The sequence below is a fragment of the Rattus norvegicus genome, chromosome 19 (genome assembly GCF_036323735.1).
Source record: "Rattus norvegicus strain BN/NHsdMcwi chromosome 19, GRCr8, whole genome shotgun sequence".
NCBI classification, from domain to species: domain Eukaryota; kingdom Metazoa; phylum Chordata; class Mammalia; order Rodentia; family Muridae; genus Rattus; species Rattus norvegicus.
This window is the reverse complement of record NC_086037.1, coordinates 51,328,108-51,351,344: the sequence shown is the minus strand read 5'-3', so window position 1 is coordinate 51,351,344 and position 23,237 is coordinate 51,328,108. Positions and strand designations below refer to the sequence as shown.

The following is a 23,237-nucleotide window of genomic DNA, read 5'->3' as shown; positions in this document are numbered from 1 at the left end:
AATAAATTAAAAACAATCTACAAAAACCAACAGGGAGAGGGAGAGGGAGAGGAAGGGGGAGGGGGAGGGGGAGGGGGAGGGGGAGAGGGAGGAGGAGGGAGAGGGGGAGGGGGAGGGGGAGGGGAAGGGGAGGGGGAGGGGGAGGGGGAGGGGGAGAGGGAGAGGGAGAGGGAGAGGGAGAGGGAGAGGGAGAGGGAGGGGGAGGGGGAGGGGGAGGGGGAGAGGGAGAGGGAGAGGGAGAGGGAGAGGGAGAGGGAGAGGGAGAGGGAGAGGGAGAGGGAGAGAACCTTAAACCCCCAAACCCCAAATAAAACCTAAGCTGCCTGACTCTGGAGTATTTTCCTAGTAGCTCAATAATGAAATCTGGAGTTTGTGGACGAGGAAAGAGAAACCCACAGATATTCGAGTATGCAGAGATCGCATAGTTGGAGGACAGAGCCAGGATTAGAATTCACAGTCAATACAGAAAGCCAGTGTTTGTTCTCCATGCTTGTGCCTGACTCAGGGCTGGTCTTGCTCAGTAAACCTGTCATGCCTCACCTCGATGATGAAGTTGCCGATTTCATCTGGGTTGGCGGGCCGGGGGCGGTACATGGGGGTGGGGATGAAGGTTGGTGCCACGTCGTTGCGGAGAACCACCTCAGGCCTGGCCTCTAGTCCCCGGTGGAGTTGAGTGATGTCATAGTCCTTTATGAGAACAAATGGGACCACTGGGTTGAGAATGTGCCCATTTCTCCACCAGTCACATCTTACTCCTCTGACATTCTACAAGGAGGTCAGAGATCCCAGAAATCCCTCATTTTTACTCCCCAATCTTCTTCCAAATTAAGGACAGACTTGAGAGCCACTTAACTGGGGCAAAGGGACTATGGCACTAGACACCTACCCAGGAGAGGGAGCTGTGGCCAGTCCTGCATGAAGACTGATGGGCTTGCTGGGGCTTGTCAACATAATCTACCTTCTAAGCCCTCCAGTGACTCACCTGGTCCTCTTCGCCACCACCCTCTTCTCCATAATAGAAGACATTGTCACGAGTGTCATCCTCTGGGAGCAGAAGGGGCTCTTTGACCTTCCTCTTCTTTCTCACCAACAGAAGGAGCGCCAGAAGAAGGGCTGAAAGCGTGGAGAAATGTAAGCACTCCCCCAACCATGAGGACCCCCAGAGCACAGAGCATTGATGATTGATTGATTGATTTCCAGAGAGGGCCTCACGTAGCCCAGATTAGTCTCACTGTCTAGCTGAAGCTTAGTCTTGAGCTCCTGATCCCTTTGTTTGATGGCTACTCCTGGTTGTCAACTTGAATACATCTGGAATTAACTAAAACCCAAGCAGCCAGGTACACTTGTGAGGGGTTTTGTCTTAATTAAACCACTTGAAGTGGGAAGACCCACTTTCAATCCAGATCTTCTGAGGTGGGGAGATCCACCTTTAATCTGGCCCACACCTTCTGCTGGCAGCTTAGATGAAGGACATGGATGAAGGAAGCTTGCCTTTTGCCTGCTTGCTCTCTCTCTGGCTGGCAAGTCCATCCCTTCACTGGCATTAGAGCCTTACTTCTTCGGGATTCTGGTGTATACTGAAGACCAGCTGAGATATCCAGCACATGGACTGAAAAATAACTAAATTCTTTTTTTTTTTCTATTTTTTTTTTTCCGGAGCTGGGGACCGAACCCAGGGCCTTGCACTTGCTAGGCAAGTGCTCTACCACTGAGCCAAATCCCCAACCCCTAACTAAATTCTTTTTTTAAAAGATTTATTTATTTATTATATATAAGTACACTGTGGCTGTCTTCAGACACACCAGAAGAGAGCATCAGATCTCATTACAGATGGTTGTGAGCCACCATGTGGTTGCTGGGATTTGAACTCAGGACCCCTGGAAGAGTCATCAGTGCTCTTAACCACTGAACCATCTTTCCAGTCCAACAACTAAATTCTTGAATGTTCCATTGGTAGACAGTCTGTGTGAGACTTGCTGGACCACAGCCTGTAAGCCATTCTAATAAGTCCTATATGTAGGTGTAGGAGGTGTGTGTGTGTGTGTGTGTCTGTGTGTATTCATTCTATAAGTTCTGTTCCTCTAGAGAACCCTGCTAATACACCCTGCCTCCAAGACCTCCCAAATGCTAGGATCTCAGGCACACACTACCATATCCTGCTCCACTTATATTTAGAGTCCCCAGCCTTTGACTTTTGTGCACATTCATAGCTTTACCTTTAGGTCTCCGCTCAATGTCTCCTCCTCCTGGAAGCAGCATGACTCCACTCCCACCTAAAACCCTACAGCACTTACTACATCAGACTTTCCACACTGATGGCATTAAGGGAACAGATGCCCCCATACTTGTCATTGTTGCCTTCCATAAGTAGCTACGGACTTAAAGGTAAAGTAATTTAATGTTGATACCCTGTAGTAACTGACCTAGTTGCAAATGCTAAATTGGGATTTTAAGGGATCTGTCTTCAGTTACACAGTTGGTAAGACTGGCAAAACATTTGCCTGGGAAGAATTGGCCAGCTAAGGCCAGGCTGTCATAGGGTACCCTCTCACGTTTGCTGACGCAGTTACTGTTTGAGGTGGTTGTTATTGTTGTTGTTATTAGTGGTGGTGGTGATTAGAACCACTGTCTAGATGAGCCAAGCTTTCTTTGGGAGGTCATGGCTTCTGAGGATGCACACATAGGTATGGACCAGATGTGGCTTTTCATCTCTTTTCCTCCCCCGTCTGGGGGCCTGAGGGAAGCTGGATTTCTCAGGCGCCCAAGGCGCTAATGTGTATCTACCTACTCACTTCTCCATTTGGTCTGGCGGGACAGATCCCTTCCCTCAACAAACTGGCAAAAGGAAACTGTATTTCCTTATCGAAGTTCCCCAAGTCCCCATCATAGTTCAAACTTATTTCCCTTTTATTTACTTTTCTTTTTTAGATAGGGTGTCATAGCGTCCCCTAGCTTGACCTCATGATGGAACCAACGATGACCTTATTCTCCTGACTCTGCTTCCCAGTGACTGGACCTGCAGGGTCTGGTACCATACCCAGCTTTTTGGGCTTTATTCTGTTTTTGTTTTTGAAGACAGGGATTCTCATTATAGCCCTGCATGTCCTGGAACTCTCTGTAGATCAGGTTGACTTTGAAATTAGAGATCCATGTGCCTCTGCCTCCTGAGTGCTGGATTAAAGGCCTATGCCATCACTGCCCTGGCCATACCAAGTTTTTTTATGTGGTTATGGGGATAGAACCCAGGGGTTTCAGGGGTTCATGCCTGTTAAGCAAGTATTCTTTCACTAAAATCAAAGTTTCTGCTACATGGCTTGATACTCAATAAAGGAAGTTTCATTCAACCATGACACATGCTATCTTCTGGATTTCCAGTTGATTGTACAATCAAGCAGCAATACTTTGTGAAGTCCCTGGGTTAATACTGTCATGGCCCAGTTCTTTCTCTTTCCTGAAACATGGATTCTTTGTGCTGTCCTGGAACTAGTCTGTAGACCAGGTTGGCTTCAAACTCACAGCTGTCTGCCTGCCTCTGCCTTCTGAATGCTGGGATTGAAAGTGTGTGCCATCACTGCCTGGCTAAGGCCCAATCCTCTTAAAATAGAAATCTGGGCTCATTTCAACTTAGTCTAAGTACCTGGGTGACATAGGAGTGAGCTCTCTTAGGAGGTCTTGCTTATCCTTAATAATTTCTAAGATGTGACTACTACTAGTATGATGGTTAGTTTTAATTGTCAACTTAACATAATCTAAAATGACCTGGGAAGAGAATCTCAAGGAAGGATTGTTTAGATCAGGTTTGCCTGTGGGGATTATCCTGAAGTGGAAAGAACTGTCCACTGTGGGTGCCACCATTCCTTAGGCAAGGGAGCCTAAACTATATATGAGTAAAGAAAAGTGAGCATAGTATTCGTCTATCCTGTCTCTGTTGTCCCACAGGTGCTTATATTTCTGTGTCTCATGCACATGTTTGATGTCCATACAGGTCAGAAGAGGGCCTCAGATCCCTGGGAACTGGAGTTACAGATAGTTATGAGCCACAAGCTAGGGTGCTAGGAATCGAACTCTCTGGGAGAACAACTAGCACTCATAATTGCTAAGCTGTCGTTCCAGCCTCCTTTATCCCTTTTTGGAGACAGAATCTCACGATGCAGCTCTGGCTAGCCACAAGCTTGTTATGTAGACTAAGCTAGCCTCAAACTTACAGAGATCTACCTGCCTCTGCTTCCAGAGTACTGGGATTAAAGGGATGCGTCATTGCATCTTGATTATAGATATGACTAGCTACTTCAAGTTCTGGAGTGGAACCTGGAGTGAAAACAAACTTTTCTCCCCTAAGTTGCTTTTGTCAGGTTTGTTATTGAGACAGAGTTTCTCCGTGTAGCCTTGGCTGTCCTGGAACTCCCTCCAGGTTAACCTTGAAATCTACCTGCCTCTGCCTCCTGAGTCCTGTGATTAAAGGTGCGTGACAGAGTCACCCAGCATTTGTCAGGATATTTTATCACAGTGACAGAAAATAAAACCAAACAACTAGCAAAAACATCCAACAGTCTACAGACCAAAAGGCAGCACCAGGGACTTTGATGAAGTTTGTAACCCAGGGAACAAAGTCCCTAACTGGTTCATGACTCATGGGAAGGAACATCAAAGCACTGACTGATTAGTGCTGGGGAGCCTGGGCGCTGAGGAAAGGTGCAGGAGGCCCCAGGGCCAGCCCCAAATCCTGTTTTTAACTTGCTCATCCCCAAATGCTTGGAATGGTTGCCAGCTCTTTTCCTTTTTTTTTTTTAAAGATTTATTTTATTTATTATATATATAAGTACACTGTTGCTGTCTTCAGATACACCAGAAGAGGGCATCGGATCTCCTTACAGATGGTTGTGAGCCACCATGTGGTTGCTGGGAATTGAACTCATGACCTCTGGAAGAGCAGTCGGGTGCTCTTAACTGCTGAGCCATCTCTCCAGCCCGCCAGCTCTTTTCTTTACTCCATCCCGGTGTGGCCACCTACCATCCTCTCATCTGTAACCTATGGCAGCAGTCTCCTAACAGTCCCCTGCCTCCACTCCAGCCCTGCATGTTCTTTTCAGTAGGAATATCGTAAAATTTGTTATTTTACAGCACTTCAATGCTACAGATCTTCTAGAGACTTCCCAGTAACCCGGAGTTTTTCCAGCAGTCTACAAGACCCACTACGAGGCCATGATGACACCCTCTGATGTTATCCCTTACTTTCCCAGCACAGCCACCGCAGTCTCCATACAGTGAGCACAGTCCTGCCCCAGGGTGTTTTCTGGAGATGTGCATGGTTGCTTTTCTTCTCTTATTGGAATCTTTATTTACAGGCTTCCTTGATTGAGGCCTGTTCTGTTCATCCTAGTTCAAACTGGAGAGATGGCTCAGTGGTTAAGAGCACTGACTGCTCTTCCAGAGGTCCTGAGTTCAAACCCCAGCAACCACATGGTGGCTCACAACCATTGTAATGAGACCTAATGCCCTCTTCCAGTGTGTCTGAAGACAGCGACAGTGTATACTAAATAAATAAATCTTTAAAAAAATTTTTAAAAAAACTGCAGACTTCCAACCCTGTCCCTCTTCTGGCTTTCTCTCTCCGGCAGCACTCACTTGCCTGCTAAACTTCGTCCTATCTGTGCTGCTGAGGCCACTCTCCCTGGGCAGCCAGTGCCAGTTTTCTCTGTGCTGCACCCTCAGCCCCATCTCCTCACTTTCTGGGGCCTGTGTGCTAACTGGGGAACAGTGTGCTGAGTGGTTAAGGCTCATCTTTGTCCCACACCTACACCTGGCTGCTATGAGCATGTGAAGTGCAAGCCAAAAAGCCAGAAAAGGCACCTGCGATAGATTCTATTTTTTAGGGAAAGAAATCTGGGGCTTGCATGTGTTTTTTGAGGCAGGGTTTTACTTTGTAGTCTGGATGGACCTGTGATTCTCCTGCCTCATTCTCCCTAGCGATGGGATTATGAACATGCCACCATATCCAGCTCAAATTATTATTATTATTATTATTATTATTATTATTATTATTATTATTGAGGCAGGAGCCCAAGCTGGCCTTAAACTTGTGGCAACACTCCTCACTCCTGTTTCTGCTCCCTGGGTGCTGGCATTACAGCTGTGTACTACCATGTCCAGCTGCAAGAAATTTTTATGTATTTATTTATTGTTATTATTTTATTATTTTTAGATTTTTTTTTTTTGAGTCAGAGTTTCTCTGTGTAACAGCCCTGTTTGCCTTGGAACTCTCACTTTGGGGACCCAGCAAGGCTTGGGTCACCAGGGTCAGCTCTTATTTATTTACTTATTTATTTTACTATTTTATTATTAAGTTAGGGGTTTCATCACATCAGCTTCATTCCTGTGCTACTGTTCTTTGTCCTCCTTTGTTTCGGGCCCCACCACCCACTTATGTTGGTCTCTCTTTCCTCACACAGCGCCCCTATTGTATTCTTATTATGTGAAATTCATTTCCTCTTTTCTACTTCCTCCCCTTGTAACTCCACTCTAGTTTCATGACCCACAAACACTCACGTATAAACACATGCATACATGCACATACATAAATATATTTACATAGAATTCTAGGTCTGGGTACCACATGTGAGAGGACACGTGTGGCAATGTCTTTCTGGCTTACTTCACTTAGCCTAATGATTTCCAGTTGTATCCACTTCCCTGCCAATGTCATGAAAGAAATTTGTTTTTTTTTTTTTTTTTTTTCGGAGCTGGGGACCGAACCCAGGGCCTTGCACTTCCTAGGTAAGCGCTCTACCACTGAGCTAAATCCCCAGCCCCAAGAAATTTGTTTTTAACTAAACATTTCTGCCTACTGGTCCAGTAGCTCTTACATTGTGTTGTGTTTTAAAAGCTGTTGAGGGTTTGTTAAAACACAGGTAACTAGGTCTTACTCCTAAGTTTCTGGATCAGCAGGTCTGCAGGATTGCAGACCCAGGAAACTGCCTGTTCTTTAAAAAGCAGGCCTATACTGCAGGGGACAGCCAGCTGCAGGAGCAAGAGGCTGAAACCGGAAGTCTCCCTTTCTAACAAATTCCTGGACTGCCCAGAACCACTGCTTAGGCCTCAAAATGCCATGACAGGGAGGCATTGGTCTGGCACATACTAGAAGTTCTGGAACATCTACTGACTAAATGATACTCTTAGAATTTAGAGTTTAAGAAGTGGATGAGTTGGGGGAGGAGACTACGAGGGCTACGAGCACTGGCTACTCACGCAGAGGACCAGGTTCGGTTCCCAGCAACCACAGGGCAGCTCAGAGCCATCTGTAACTCCAGTTCCGGGTGATCTGACTCTATAATGGCTCGCTCAGGCACACACCCAGTGCACATACAAACATGCAGGCAAAAACACTCATACCCATAAAACTAAAAGAGAAAGAAACGGATGAACAATATGGATGCCCTCTTAGTTCAGAAGTTCTGAGAACAATCTCTTAACTACCCCGGTGCACACGGAGGCATGTGGTACTCACTCAGTAGAGCCAGGACAGCACCCAGGACGGGGAGGATGAAGCCACCTTTCCAGGGTCTGGGGCAGTCATTCAACACCTGGCCGTGGCAGTCACACACAGTGGCCCTGATCATGGTTAGCTGTTCCCGGTTGCCATGGTCAGACAAAGAAAGGTGCAAGTCATATGTGTCTTGCTTCAGGAACTTCTTCAGGGACAAGGCCACGGTGTCTCCTGGAGAGAGATGATTTATTAGCTTAGGGGTGTCATTCGGGTTGAGCACTGACTACAAGATGATAGAAGTTTGAGAACAGCCTCAGCACCCAAAGAACAAAAGGCAGGTTTAGTCTAGGTGTGGCATTGTGATGGAGGACCTACCTGTTCAGCGTCCACGAGGCCCTGGGCCCAATCCCCAAAACAGACGAGCAAAACAAACAGAAGCTCTCCAAAACCCTGGCAGAGCAAAACTTTACCACTGTGAGAAGGATTAATGGGTTACCAGAATTAATTCATTCTTTTAGTATCTTTTCTTTTTCGAAAATATCATCTTATGTTTTTGTTGTGGTGTGTGAGTGTGTGTGTGTGTGTGTGTGTGTGTGTGTGTGTGTGTGAGAATGTGGGCATGTGTGTGCTATGATAAACATACAAAGATCAGAAAACAAGTCTTTTTTGGAATGAGTTTTCTCCTTCAACCTCTGGGTTCTGAGGGTCAAACTTATCTTCCATCAAGCTGCGCTGCACTTATGTCTACTGAGAAATCTTGCTAGACCACAACATCTCTCTCTCTCTCTCTCTCTCTCTCTCTCTCTCTCTCTCTCTCTCTCTCTCTGTGTGTATGGGTTTTGTCTGCATGTATGTTTGCATGTCTGTGCACCACGTATGCCTGGTGCTCTTAGACGCCAGAAGAATGTGGTGTAGGATACCCTGGAACCGTGGTTACAGACAGTTTGTGAACCACCATGTTGGTGCTGGAAATTGAACCTGGGGTCCTCTGGAAGAGCAGCCAGTGCTCTTAACCACTGAGTCATCTGCCCAGGTCCAATTCATTATTTTTAATCTTTTACAGGCAGAGTTCTTTGTAGTCTGGGTTGGTTTCAAACTCATGTTAATTCACTTCCCTTGGTCTTCTGAGTGCTGGGATTACAGGTGTGAGCCACTGAACTTGGCTGTCCTTTTATTAAAAACAAACAAACAAGAAAACAATGATAGGGGCTGGAGAGATGGCTCAGCGGTTAAGAGCACTGACTGCTCTTCCAGAGGTCCTGAGTTCAATTCCCAGCAACCACATGGTGGTTCACAATCCTCTAGAATGTGATCCAATGCTCTCTTCTGGTCTGCAGGCATACATGCAGGCAGAAAACTGTATGATGTATATAAAATAAATAAATAAATTTTTAAAAAAGGCATCATAAGTCTGGCAGTGGTGGCACACAACCTTTGATCCTAGAACTCAGAAAGCAGAGGCAGGTGGATCTCTGAGTTCTAGGTCAGTCTGATGTCCAGAGTGAGTTTCAGGACAGCCAAGGCTATACACAGAGACCCTGTTGTAAGAAAGAACGAACAAATAAAAGAAAGGAAGGAAGGAAGGAAGGAAGGAAGGAAGGAAGACAGATAGACAGACAGACAGACATTATTATTTAACTTGGTTGCTTATCTTTAATTTCTTTTTTTTTTTTTTCGGAGCTGGGGACCGAACCCAGGGCCTTGCGCTTCCTAGGCAAGCGCTCTACCACTGAGCCAAATCCCCAACCCCGGTTGCTTATCTTTAAACAAACATTTATTTTATTCTATGGGTATGAGTGTTTTGCCTGCATGTTGTATGTGGACAATGAGTGCCTAATGTCTTATGGATGTCAAAAAAAGATGTCAGATCTTTCGACATGGGAGTTACAAACAGTTATGAGTCACCATGTGGGTGCTAGGAATCGAACCTGGCTCTTCTACAAGAGCAACGTGCTTTTTGCTTTTATAAAAAATATTTTAAATGCTATTTAATGTATACAGGTGTTTTACCTGCATGTATGTCTGTGTACCACGTGTGTACCTAGTGCTGTAGAGACCAGAAGAGAACATCTGATCCCCTGGGACTAAGTTACAGGAGGTTGTGGCCACCATGTGGGTTCTGAGAATTGAACCGGGGTCCTCTGGAAGGCCAACCAGTGCTCTTAACCTCTGAGAAATCTCTCTCTGTTTAACTTGCATTTTTATTGTGGATGTTGTTGTTTGCTTGTTCTTTTGAGACAGGGTCTCATTACAAAGCCCTAAATCTCACTAAGTAGATCAGGTTGGCTTTGAACCCACAAACCTTTTTTTTTTTTTTTCTTCCTGAGTGCTGGGATTAAGGCAATCATACCTAACCCTGTTTATCTGTTTAGGGCTTCTGAGGAATGAACTTACTTCTTTCTTTCTTTCTTTCTTTCTTTCTTTCTTTCATTTATTTATGTATATGAGTACACTGTAGCTGTCTTCAGACACACCAGAAGAGGGCATCAGATTCCATTACAGTGGTCGTGAGCTGGGATTTAAACTTAGGACCTCTGGAAGAGCAGTCAGTGCTCTTAACCTCTGAGCCATCTCTCCAGCCCCACAGGGGCTCCTGAGGAATTTCAAAGACATATAATGCTAAGGAAACACCTGGTGGCCATTTTTGAGACCACTAATTTTGTGACCTGCAGATACTAGAACAGGGAGGTGTGTGAGTCCTATTGTGGGACTGACCCCTACCCAGCTGAACTGACAGCCCCCTGTTTATCACCAGACTTACCTTTCTCGCTGACTTCTGCCATCCAGTAGATATCTGAATCATGTGTGAGCTGGGCCTGGAAAGGGGAGGAGTTGGGGGACAGGTCCTTGTCTGTGATGTTCAGCACTTGAGGCACGGGGCTTTGGTTACAGATGATGATCTGACGAGGTTCAGGGATTGGGCCATGGTCATTGATGTCAGTAAGTGTTAGCAGGAGGGTCCCAGTGCCGGTGGTGGGAGGGTTTCCTGTTTACAATTACATATACAATCTCCTTTCAGCATCTGCTCTTGGCTGGTGAATGAACCAATGTTAAGTTCCCCTAAGACTACTCGATCAGCTTCTAAGTAGCTTCTGGTTACCTCCCAGCTATCCTCCTCTTAAGCCAGGCACGAACTTCATTGTAGATCAAACTGGCAATGGCAAATACATGGTGATCATACCGTGACTTTAATCTGTGACCACAGCAGACATTACTAACAAATCACAGAGCAGTTGCAGCTACTACATTCAGACAGACATTATAATCCATCACAGAGTAAAACCTGCTGGCTACTTCAAGCTAGGACAGTCATTTACTGATCAGCTTCAGGGAACCAGAAGCTTCAGAGGAGTCTGCCTCAAAGCCGTTTGGCAAGCAAATGGCAGAACAGTATAATCTCCCCCAGTTATGATGCAACACCACTAATCATTTGTGGTATTCCCAGCAGACCTTGTCAATCAATCATTAGTGGAAACTGACAGGCCAATTCAGACTTTAGTGAACAAAAAATGGATTGAAAAGGGAGTCCTTGGGCTGGAGAGATGGCTCAGCGGTTAAGAGCACCCGACTACTCTTCTAGAGGTCCTGAGTTCAATTCCCAGCAACCACATGGTGGCTCACAACCAACTGTAAAGAGATCTGATGCCCTCTTATGGTGTATCTGAAGACAGCTACAGTATACTTATATATATAGTAAATGAATACATCTTAAATAAAAAAAAGAAAGAAAGAAAAGGGAGTCCTTGGCACCTTGCCTATCTCTTGGGATTTAGAAAATTAGGACCCTAACAGGCCTTTAAATGCAGACTGGTTTGTCATTTTTCCCTACCACCATTCCCTGCTAAGGAGGGAACATGCTGTGTCCTATGTCTGGGTACCAGAGGCAGAACGGTGGAAGCTCTCACCATTGTCTGTGGCCAACACCATGACTTCGTAGATGTCGTTTTTCACAAACTGCTCGTCCTCACGATCTAAGATGCCTGCAGCCGTTATCTGACCACTGTCCGGGTCCACAGCAAGCCAGCTGGCTGGGTCTCTCAAGATGCTGTAGCTGGAAAGAAGGTTGAGAAGAGTCACGGAGAACATCTGTAGAATTTTGTTACCATCCAGAGCCTCCTCAGATCAAGTGCAGAACCTTTAGCCTTGAGTATGGAGGGCGGGAAGGGTTTGGTGTAAGAATGGTGGTAACAGCGTAGAACAAACTTTATGGAGAAGAGCAAGTCACCAAGTGTACCTAGGTATTTGGCTGACCTAGTGCCCAGCCCCAGGTACCTGATCTTCTGTTCCTCCTTGTCAGGGTCCTGTGCAGTATAGACACAGACCAGTTCCCCAATAGAGATGCCTTCCTGGGCCTCAATGACCTTGGAAGGTGGAACAAACACAGGGGCCTCGTTGACATCTTCCACATGGACCACCACGGTGGCGGTGGCAGTCGGGAGCTTCACTGCAAAGGAAGCCTCGTTGGTCACTTCTATGTACAGGGTGTGTTGGTTCTGAGCCTCAAAATCCAAACCCTAGGAGAGAAGAAGAATCTGAGGCAGCATTCTGTGAGGTGACTTGTGGGCATCAGATGGCTCACAGTAAAGAAACAAGGCTCTGGTGGCCTCCCACTCCCACCCCTGACATAATCCCGTTTCCTAAGAGAACATCTATCTGCTGGGGTCTCTCAGACCACCTCAAAGGCTTAGTGAGGCCTAGCAGATTAGATCCCAATGGAGTACTGGTGTTCCCTAGGAGGGGCTTGAGAGCCTGCGGGGCGTGTTAACTGTGACCAGGGTGCCTCTGGGTAGGATGCTGTATTGCCCCAATGCTGTAAACAAAGGGCCCCCTCTGTGTCCCTTGCGATACTGATGCTTCCGTGGTCACCGGAGTGAGAAACCTGTTTGTAATTAGAACGGAGAACATGTTTAATATATCAACCAAGCTTCGGCTGAGTTCTTGAGGAAGGCAACTTCTAAAAGGGCCTGGTGAGTTAATTTGCTCAGGCTGGTTTCGGTTGCTGGTTCATGGTTCTGAATACCAGTAGAGAAAATGTGTCACCAGGCCAACATTTGGGATCCACTGTACTTGGAATGTTCTACAAATAAATGCAAGCATCTGACCGCTTCACTGTGCTTTCTGGTGCAGCTGTGCTCAAACACAGCTCACACGTCAAAATCTTTAGAATTCTTTCCTTCTATAATCTCTCTCTCTCTCTCTCTCTCTCTCTCTCTCTCTCTCTCTCTCCCCTCCCTCTCCCTCCTTCCTCCTCCCTCCCCTCCCCTCCCCTCTACTCTCTCCCTCTTGAATCAGGGTTTCTCTGTATAACAGCCCTGGCTGTCCCAGAACTCATTCTGTAGATCAGGCTGGCCTTGAACTGAGAGATCATCTAGCCTCTGCCTCCTGAGTACTGGGACTAAAGGCCCTGCTCTATTTATTTATCTAGATAAAGAGTCTCACTATATAGTCCTGGCTGGCCTGGTACTCTTTCTTTCTTCCTTCCTTCCTTCCTTCCTTCCTTCCTTCCTTCCTTCCTTCCTTCCTTCCTTCCTTCCTTCTTCTCTCTCTCTCTCTCTCTCTCTCCCTCCCTCCCTTCCTTCCTTCCTTTGCTTTTTGAGACAGGGTTTCTCTATGTAGCTCTGGCTGTCCTAGAAGTTCCTCTGTAGACTAGGCTGGTCTTGAACTCAGAGATCCTCCTGCCTCTGCTTCCTAAATGCTACTGCACTTGGCTGAGATTGTTTTAAGAACTACTCAGACTAAGTCATTCTCTACTGCGAACTAGAAAGACAAAGAAAGCAAAGACACACAGGCCCTTTTTCTGTTTTCTTTAAGATGAGGTCTTGCTATGTACATACGTATGTATGTATGTATGTATATCCCAAGCTGGCCTTAAACTCGTTAAATCTCCCTGCCTCTGCCTTCTGATGTTAGTAAGCAAGTAAGACATAATGCCCAAATCAGGTCCATGTTGATTTTCAGTGCTGAAACCTGGGATTAAACCAGAGACCTTTTAAACAGGCCCATATATATATTTTTTTTCTTTTCTTTTTTTCGGAGCTGGGAACCAAACCCAGGGCCTTGCGCTGCTAAATCCCCAACCCAGGCCCATATTTTTGAACCATTAATTATTGTTTTTTTTTTTTCTCTTGTTGAACTAGTCTCACTGTACAGCTCAGGTTGGCCTTGAATTCACATGGTGAGCCATGCTAGCCTTGGTGAGCAAGTGCCTTAAATGCTGGGATTTCAGACAAGTGACATTATGTCCATGAGTTTGTCTCTCTTTTTTTATTTTTTTTTTCCGGAGCTGGGGACCGAACCCAGGGCCTTGCGCTTGCTAGGCAAGCGCTCTACCACTGAGCTAAATCCCCAACCCCGCTTGTCTCTCAAAGATCAAATTTATTCAAGTGTTTATTCATTTGGGTTTGTTTTTTTGTTTTGTTTTGTTTTAGCTTAAGCTAGTCTCAGACTGGCTACATAGCTGAGAATGAACTTGACCTCTTGACTTTCTTGATCCCACCTCCAAAGTGCAGGATCTTAGGTGTAAGCCACCATGCCCTGTTCCCAAAGACTTTTTGACCTAATCTTGCCCTCTATCCTGATAAAAACAAGGCCATAAAAGAAAAAGGCCCTGAGCTTGATCTCCAACACCCCCATACTATTCCGATCCACAGGACATCCCCGCCCACCCCTGCAAAAACCCAAAATCTTTGGTGAGCCCTGTTACAAAAGCCCAAATCAGGACAGTACCTGGAGCCACTGTCTTGGTGAAGTCCCCAGTGAATGGCCCAAGGGAAGTGACCTAAGGCAGGAGGGGTCCCTTTGCCCTAGAGGCCCAAACAGACCTACCTTCTTGGTTGTCAGGATGCCTTGGTTGGTCTCTGGGTGAGTGGCCACGGTGAAATGATCCCCATCGTCACCTCCCACAATGTGGTAGGTGGCACGCCATGCCGGTGAGTTGGGGGAATCCAGATCGGTCACTGTCAGCCTCTGTACCTCGTGGCCCACTGCATTCTCAGGCACCCAAGCCTCATACTTTGGGAAGAGAGGGACAGGACACAGTGAGATCGGAGCAGAGAGGAGCCATCCCGGCAGGCTGCACCACTCTCCAGCAGCTGGGAAGCCCCGTGGCCTTTTCACAGTTCTGGGCCATTGGCCCATAAAGACCCCAGGACACACACAGGGATGGAAAGACAATCCCAACCATCAGCACAGCTCTGGGGATAAGGCCACACATTCTGGACTTACTTTCCTTCTCCATGGGAGCCTGAAACTCGGGACTTTCTCCAGTCTGGATGCATAAACCCCAGCTGTACATAGCCACAGAGAGCAGAGGCTCCAAGAAAGATGGCCACAAGGACAGGTGCCTCACTGTGCTGGCAGCACTGGCCAGGAGCTTTGGTGCAGGTAATAGACTGGGGAATTGTTATTGGTTTTTTTTTTTTTTTTTAAAGATTTATTTATTTATTATATATAAGTACACTGCAGCTGTCTTCAGATACACCAGAAGAGGGCATCAGATCCTTTACAGATGGTTGTGAGCCACCATGTGGTTGCTGGGAATTGAACTCAGGACCTCTGGAAGAGCAGTCAGCGCTCTTAACCACTGAGCCATCTCTCCAGCCCCTTTTTTTTAAACTTTAGTTTTTTTTTTTCTTTTCTTTTTTTCAGGGCTGGGGACCGAACCCAGGGCCTTGTGCTTGCTAGGCAAGTGCTCTACCACTGAGCTAAATCCCCAGCCCCTTTGTTTTTGTTTTTAAAGATAGTCTTATGTAGCCCAGGTTGGACCTGGACTTGACATGGAGTGGAAGACGACCCTGAATTCCTCTTGCGTTTACCTCCTAAACCTTGTAATTATAGGTCCACCATGTTTCCTGACACAAGCCAGGGAGCCCCAGAAATATCATTTCCACCTCCCCAACAATGGAGTTCTGAGTGTGGGCCACCATGCGTGGCTTTTTACTCAGGTCCCAGGCTTGCACAGTAAACACTTCACAATCGGGAGCACTGTCCCTAGGGTTTTTTTTTTAAGGAGCCCTAAATAACATTCCAAAGCTAGATCTGTAAATACATGTAGGTGTTACGTGTCACCTTAACTGATTTGAGATTTTTTTCCTTTTAATTTTTGTACTGCATGCATGTATGGGGCGGGGTGTGGGTGTGGGAGCAGGTGCTGGGGTCAGTTTGCTCCTTCCGCCATGTGAGTCCCGTGATCAAACTCAGGTCATCTGGGTTCTTGCCCACTCTCCAGTTTTGCACTGAGCTTTCTGTCCTAGGAGCTATATAAATACTTATGGGCGGCAACAGATATGAGGTCTCCACACCAAGCCCCCATGTCAGCTGTAGACTGGAAAGAACTCTACACAGATCATTTCCCCAAAATTCCAGAACACTGTATCCAGTGTGTATCATAATTTCCATTTCACAGACTAGGAAACTGGGCACAGAGAGGCTAGGCAGTTAAGTTTACACAGTCCGCAAGTGACGGAGTTGGGACTTGGCTGGTGGTGGCGTGGGTTGGTTTGAGAGAAGCAGCCAACCTCAGGCCTTTACGTGATGACGCGGGTAGGAAGGAAGGGGCCATTACCTTTTGCGGCTGGAACTCTGGAGCGTTATCATTGGTATCAAGGATCTGCACTACGGCCTCGGCTGTTGTGGTAGAGCCGTCTCCGTCCATGTCTGTGGCCTGGATGGTCAGTGTGTACTCAGGGACTTTCTAGGGAGAGAGGAGCAGAGAGTTCACTGTAAGTCCGAGGTGAGAGGCCACTCACCTGGGTAATGAGAAACTGCCTTGGGGTATGGAGGAGGGAGCAGCAGCCCCTCCCCCCTTCAGTGTTCCTCAATTCCTTGGCTCACCCCTTACCAACTTCCAGGGATCAGACATGTATATGTATGACTGGGGGTGGGGGGAAGAGGTGCTCAATAGCCCTCCTGGGCTATCCTGGGGAAGCCCAGGCACTGCCCAACCCTCAGCTGCTCCACACAGGAACTTGGAGCAAGGATCTAGGCAAAGATATTAATTAGGAAACAGAAGGTAATTCCAATATCCATGGAGCTAGTTCCACTTTGTGGCGCACAAGGGACAAATCCAGGCAACAAGCAAACTAAATGAGCCGTTTGGACGGGAAATGAGAAAAGCTGAAAAGCCTGCATTTTACAGCTGCCTCCTCACCCCCAGGGGATCTAGCCAGCAGGCTGGACAGCAGGCCTCTAGCCCAAAGAAGTTGTGGGGCAGCAGAAGTGAATGCAGCAACAGCCAAGCCAATCCAGATGACCTGCCCTGCCTTGACCATCGAAGCTTCCACTCTGAGTCAGGTCTTGTCGGGTGCCTTCCCGAAGACTACCCACCTCTCTATCCAGGCCACTGGAGATGACGCTAATAGTCCCAGTGCTTTTATGGATGGTGAACATGAGGTCGTGTGGCTCCTTCGGCTCTTGGCTATGGATGGAGTAAGCCACCACCCCATTGTAAGTATTGATGGCGTCGTCCTCATCTGTGGCTGTCACCTGCATCACAGAAGTGCCTGCGGGGGAGAGGGGACCACTGAGCACCTCTCCCGCTCAGCCTAGAGCCAGTCGTGCCTACCTTGGAACCCTGTGAAGTTCTGCCCTGCACACCAGAAAGGTCTCTCTCCAAGCCTTCCTTGCCATCCTGTCCTTCTTCCCCAGAAAGTAGATTCTCAGTTTAGGCTGGTCACAGACCCTGGGGACAAACACTAGCGCCCATTCTTCCAGCAACCACATGACTACGGCAGTGACTTCTGAGAACAGGATACACATTTGGAGGAAGTTTTTTTTTTTTTTTTTTTAAAGATTTATTTATTTATTTATTATATATAAGTACACTGTGGCTGTCTTCAGATACACCAGAAGAGGGCATCGGATCTCTTTACAGATGGTTGTGAGCCACCATGTGGTTGCTGGGAATTGAACTCAGGACCTCTGGAAGAGCAGTCGGGTGCTCTTAACTGCTGAGTCATCTCTCCAGCCCTGGAGGAAGTTTTTTGTTGTAAAAGACTGTGCTTGTTTGTAGCTGGTGACTCAAGCCTGTGATCCCAATTTTGGGAGGCTGAAGCGGGAGAGCGGTTTGTAAGGTCAGGGCTTCACTACTAAGTAGGGAGAACTCTGTCTTAAACAAACAATAAATAAGGATGTTGTTCTTCACACACACAGACATACACATACAGACATAGACACACACACACATACACACACAGACACACACACATACACATACACACATATACAGACACACACACAGACACACACATACAGACATAGACACACACACCCACACATACAGACATAGACACATACACACACAGACACACACACATACACACATACACACACAGACACACAGGTACACACAGATACACACACACACACACACACACACACACACACACACACACACACACACACACACACTAAATCTAACGGCTCTAGCAGCCACAAGAGCTAACTGTGGGAACAGAGGCCAAAACAGCAAAATAACAAGACAGGATCCTTGCCCTTTAACAGGATCCCCATTGGCACCTGGATCAACAGCCTCTAAGCTTTCTGAGTACAAGGAAAGGAAAGAGGAAAGTTTTCATCTTGTTAAGACCATTTAAGCTAGCCTGGTCTACATAGTCAGTTTCAGATGAACCAAGGTTACACAGACCGTGTTTCAAACAAACAAACTTACCACACAACAAAACAAAAGACTTAAAAGCTGGGCATGGTGTTGTACACCTGTAATCTCAGCCATGGGATGTGGGGGCAAGTGATTTTCTGTGAGTCCAAAGCCACCCTGATCTACATGGTGTGTTCCAGACTAGCCAAAGATATACAGTGAGACCAACATTCTTTTTTTTTTTTAAAAGATTTATTCATTTATTATATATAAGTACACTGTAGCTGTCTTCAGATACACCAGAAGAGGGCATTGGATCTCTTTACAGATGGTTGTGAGCCACCATGTGGTTGCTGGGAATTGAACTCAGTACCTCTGGACGAGTAGTTGGGTGCTCTTAACCGCTGAGCCATCTCTCCAGCCCCCAACATTCATTTTATCAGTGTTGGCGCAGGCCTGTACTCAGGAGGCTAAGGCAGGAGGGCCACAAGTTTGAGGCTAGCCTGGGCTATATGGGGAGATCTTGTCTCCAAAAAATATAAACAAATAAAAAAAAAAATCAGCATTTTTTTTCTTTTTTCTTTTTTTCGGAGCTGGGGACCGAACCGAGGGCCTTGTGCTTGCTAGGCAAGTGCTCTACCACTGAGCTAAATCCCCAACCCCAAAAATCAGCATTTTAATGGTGGGAATTTCTGTTGTTGGCAATCTCGGGTGAACTCATTTCTGAAACTCTCAGCCGGAAAGCCGAGTGGTGAGCAGTCCCTCCCTATCACTCTAAGCAAGAAGAGGAGCCCCCTCCATCTCCTTGTACCCCTTGCTGCTCTTAGGAATACGAATCTATTTCTCCTTCATCTTCTATCCATCTCCTCCCTAGGGATGGCAACCTATTTTGTTTTCTGAAAATCACACTTTAATCCCTCCAAGTCCTGGCTGCTTGCCCCGTAGCTGTAGAACTTCTGGCTGGGTGCTTCACATATGTAGGAGTACACACATGATGCATGCACTCGTGCTCTCCCTCTCCCCCTCCCTCCCTCTCCCTCCCTCCCACCCTCTCGCGTGCTGCTGGTGCCCAGGGCCTGTCATACATGTGGCATGTGTTCCACCCCTGAGCTACACCCTCAGTGGCATGTGTTATTTCTAATCTCTGTAGCATTTCAAAGTTGATGTTCCCATTTGGATTGAAGCTCAGAGGTCCTGCCTATGGTCACAACCAGCAAAGAGACAAAGTCCAGATCCAAGTCTGAGTCTTTGCAGCTCCTAAGTCTGGCTGAGTCCAGAGCTTCTGGGAAGGTTTCAAATGTGAATGCCAGAGCTCTGCTACAAGTCAGGCTTGAGCAGGACTCATGGGGTGCACAGGGAATATGATGAAGTTCCAGAAGAGCCCCTTCCCAACCTCCTTACCAGGCATTACCCCCTCCGGAACACTCCCTCTGAAGGTGTCTTGAGTGAACTTGGGCTTGTTGTCATTCTGATCTGTCACAATGATGGATATGTTCATGGGCTCCTCTACAGACGCACCATTCTCAGATACAGCGTGGCCAAAAAGCTGTGGGCACAGAGGTTTCGGGTCAGCTGCTGTTCCCACCGCCCCAGGCCTTGCGCCTGCCTCAGTAAACATATCTACGTTGGGTGCTGAAGGCTTCTTACCTCATACTTGACAATTTTCTCCCTGTCCAGTGGCATATTCAACAGCAGCCAGCCCGTCTCCTTCTCTATGGTGAAGACTCCCTCAGGGGGACTGTCAGCTCCAGGCCCCGTGATGCTGTAGAAAAGCTTGGTGCCTCTGTCCTTATTAGATTTAAGCTAGAAGCAGAGGAAAATGACAGTTGACAGAGGGACAGGTGCCTCACCTGGTGGCCAGGAGCCTTCTGCAGGCGATACCCAGCAGCAAGAAGCCTTGTTCTTAGGCCTTTGGACGATAAAGCCCGTAGACCCTAGAGTTGCCCAGCCATACCTGATTCAGCCTCTGAGGAAAAGGACCTTTGCCATTCTCAGGGACCGATATTGGTGGCATCACCCACTCTCTCTTTCGTCTCCGTAAGATGCGTGAGGGTGGGGAGTTCATCACACCCTTCCCTCCCTGCGAGCAAAGGTGTGGAGAGCACATTAGCTTTTGCGTGGAAGGAGAAAGAGTCGTCCGTGGCAACACACACCCATACTCCCAGCTCTCAGGAGAGGCAGGAGGATTCGAGGTCCTCCTCTGTTACATAGCAATTTGAGGCCAACCTAAACCACATGAGACCTCGCCTTTAACAACAACACAAAAAGTAACAATAACAATTGTTTATTTAATTTTGTTTGTTTGTTTTTGAAACAGAGCTTCTCTGTATAACAGTTCTGGCTGTCCTAGAACTGGCTTTGTAGACCATTCTGACCTTGAACTCAGAGATCCTCGTGCCTCAGTCTCCTAAAAGCTGGGATTAAAGGTCCATGCCACCACACCCAACAACAACTGTAATAGTAACAATAAAGGAAAACAAAAAAGACGTCCATTTTTAATTTGTATATATACAAGGAATAATTTATCTTTATGTGTGTCTTCTCAAAAGGGATGGACAGGCTATGAATAGATGGGAGACAGATTGTTATATAGTTTTAAATATTTTTACGTTTTGAACATTCTCCCGTTCAAACAATTAAAAGACACCAGGAGTTGGTTGTAGTGGCGTATGCCTTTGATCCTAGCATTCAGGAGGCAGAGGCAGGCAGATCTCTGTGAGTTGGAGACCACCCTTATTTACATAGTGAGTTCTACGATAGCCAGAAATACATAGAGAAAGGGGGAAAAAGACATCAGGAAGTATGACTAAACGCCTCAGGTCTACAATTCTAGAAGTCCATAGGGATGGCAATCCTGTGTTGAAATAGGCTTCACCTGGGGTTAACCTGGACAAAACTGGAAGGGAGCAAGGGGATGAAAGTATACAGAGCCTGAGTGAGCTGGGTGATGGCAGCCCCGCCCCACTTCCCTGCCCCTGGACCAACTCTCTATCGTCCCCTATTGGTAAACCTCAGTCACGGCTCTGATTAGCAGCCACAGCTCACGGCTGGCTGGGGTTAGGGTTAATTTGGTTCCTGTTACTATAGTAACAAAGACTCTGGCCAGCAGAAATCTGAACATAGCACCTTTCTTTTGCCCTGATGACAGACATGACAATTTACCTGGACTGTCTCCCTATTCAGTGTAATGATTCCTCCACTGTCTGCACCGAGCACCTCGTGTCCAGCCAATGCCTCTGTGAGGAAGAGAGAGAAAATTAGAAAGCAGTCCCTTGACTAGATTAAGGACTACCAGCCGAAGGCACTCAGGGCCTTGGCTTACTTTTCCTGGCCAGGCGGTGGTTACAACTCTCAGTTGGCATTTTTACATTCAGTCTTATCACGATTTAAAACATTTTTCCATTGGTGTACACCTTATGTGTGCAGGTGCCCGTGGAGGCCAGAGGAGTCAGAGGCCTGGGAGCTGGACTTACAGGTGGTTTTGAGCCATGTCAAATGAGTGTTGGGAACTGAACCCAGGTCTTCTGGAAGAATGGTATAAGCTCTTAACCTCTGAGCCATCTTCATTCCAGCCCCTACATTTGGATCTGGGAGAGGGAGGACCACCCCTTCGTGTGTCTAACTAACCCTTGTGTTTATCAGGCTGGAGGTTGTGGGCAGGTAGCTTTGTTGAGATACAGCTGAAGGAAGACAGCATCCTGGAGGCTATCTGCACACCGCAGGCAACCTATCCCCGAGAACGTGACACTGTTACCCACAGACGATTTGTCCAACTTCTGGTGATTTAAGTTGACAATAGTTCTTCTGAATTCTGCCTACAAAGCTACTGCCCTCTAGCCACCCCCAACAAAGAAGACTGATTTATTTTTATTTTACACATGTGAGTGTTGAGTGTTTTTATTTTTGCCTGCTTCTAAGTCTGTGCACCACAACCATGTAGTACCCAAAGACGCCAGGAGAGGGCACTGGATTCCCCCAGGTATTGAAGTGACAGCTGCTTGTGAGCCACCGCGTGGATGTTGGGAGATCGAACCTGGGTCCTGTGGAAGAACAGTCAGTAACTACAAGTCACTGGCATCTGCCCAAGCTTGCTGTTAGCCCCACCCCGCCCCGCCCCTTTTACTCTGTGTTGCTGGGACTAAGCCCAGGGTTTTTGCGAATGGGAGACTGGTGCTTTAGTAAGGAACTGTGCTCCCAGAGGGAGGAAGTGGAGAGACCAGATGCCTCATGTCTGGCTGGTGGGGAGAGCAAAGGAACAGGCACTGTGGAAAAGTCAGGCAGTGGGGCCGGAGAGGGGGTCAGCAGGTAAGAGTACTGGCTACTCTTTCAGAGGATCTGGGTTCTATTCCAAACATCCACATCGTGTAACTCTAGTTCCAGGAGATCTCACACCCTCTTCCGGCCTCCATGAACACTAAGGATGCATGTGGTGCACAGACATCCATGCAGACAAAACACCATATGCATTAAATAATAAATACAATTTGAAAAAAAAGTTAAAATGTATTCGCAAGGTTGGGCATGTCCCTCAGTGGTTGAGTGTTGTCTAATATATATACCAAGTCCTGAATCAAATTCCCACTACTTAAAAGGGAAGGTGCATGTTAAGATGTTCTCTTCACCGCCACAACTGGAAATGGTAGATGTCCCTGAAAGCTGCACGGACAGAAACATGGTGGTACTGCCACGTTTGGAACAACTCAACCACAAGAACATGCAACCAGGGTGGGTTCAAGAAGCAGAAGGTGAGAAGCAAAGCCAGATGCATGCTTGCCAGGGAAGAAAGACAATCCCCCACTAACAGCCAACGCTTGTGGTCTAGACAGACCCTGTAATAAAAGACAGTAAGAGGAGACAAACAAGCGTATTAGCGCATTCAGTATGTGTCACATAGGCAAAGCCTCAGTGGACGGCATCATGAATGGTGTGGTTCCAAGACTAGACAGAGGGAAGCCATTACAGAGGCAGGAGACTGTGGATGTGAATCCAGGGAGCAAGCTAATGCTGTGAGATTTCGTTATTGATAAGAGTTGGTCTTCAGAAAGGAGTGCCTAGTTGACCTAGGAGGGCAGAGAGAGCCATCTCTCTCTCCAGTGCTAGGTACCAAATCCAGGTCTTACGCATGCTCGGTATATAGCCCCTCGCTTTATTTTTATTATT

The 23,237-nt window shown here is 47.0% G+C and overlaps 1 protein-coding gene across 2 annotated transcripts in view; it reads right to left on the bottom strand.

The window, feature by feature from the left end:
• The window catches only part of Cdh3 (cadherin 3), a 50,487-nt gene that overhangs the window by 2,556 nt on the left and 24,694 nt on the right, over window positions 1-23,237 (bottom strand). For both annotated transcript variants that reach the window (XM_006255559.5, NM_053938.2), the window contains exons 3-15: window positions 21,240-21,313; window positions 20,032-20,157; window positions 19,725-19,880; window positions 19,479-19,623; window positions 16,808-16,983; window positions 16,047-16,175; window positions 14,309-14,494; window positions 11,756-11,997; window positions 11,389-11,534; window positions 10,245-10,469; window positions 7,505-7,714; window positions 983-1,113; window positions 541-687 (exon numbers count right to left, since the gene is read on the bottom strand). In XM_006255559.5, the coding sequence (XP_006255621.1) occupies window positions 541-687; window positions 983-1,113; window positions 7,505-7,714; window positions 10,245-10,469; window positions 11,389-11,534; window positions 11,756-11,997; window positions 14,309-14,494; window positions 16,047-16,175; window positions 16,808-16,983; window positions 19,479-19,623; window positions 19,725-19,880; window positions 20,032-20,157; window positions 21,240-21,313 (2,093 nt within the window). The remainder of the gene's footprint in view (window positions 1-540; window positions 688-982; window positions 1,114-7,504; window positions 7,715-10,244; window positions 10,470-11,388; window positions 11,535-11,755; window positions 11,998-14,308; window positions 14,495-16,046; window positions 16,176-16,807; window positions 16,984-19,478; window positions 19,624-19,724; window positions 19,881-20,031; window positions 20,158-21,239; window positions 21,314-23,237) is intronic.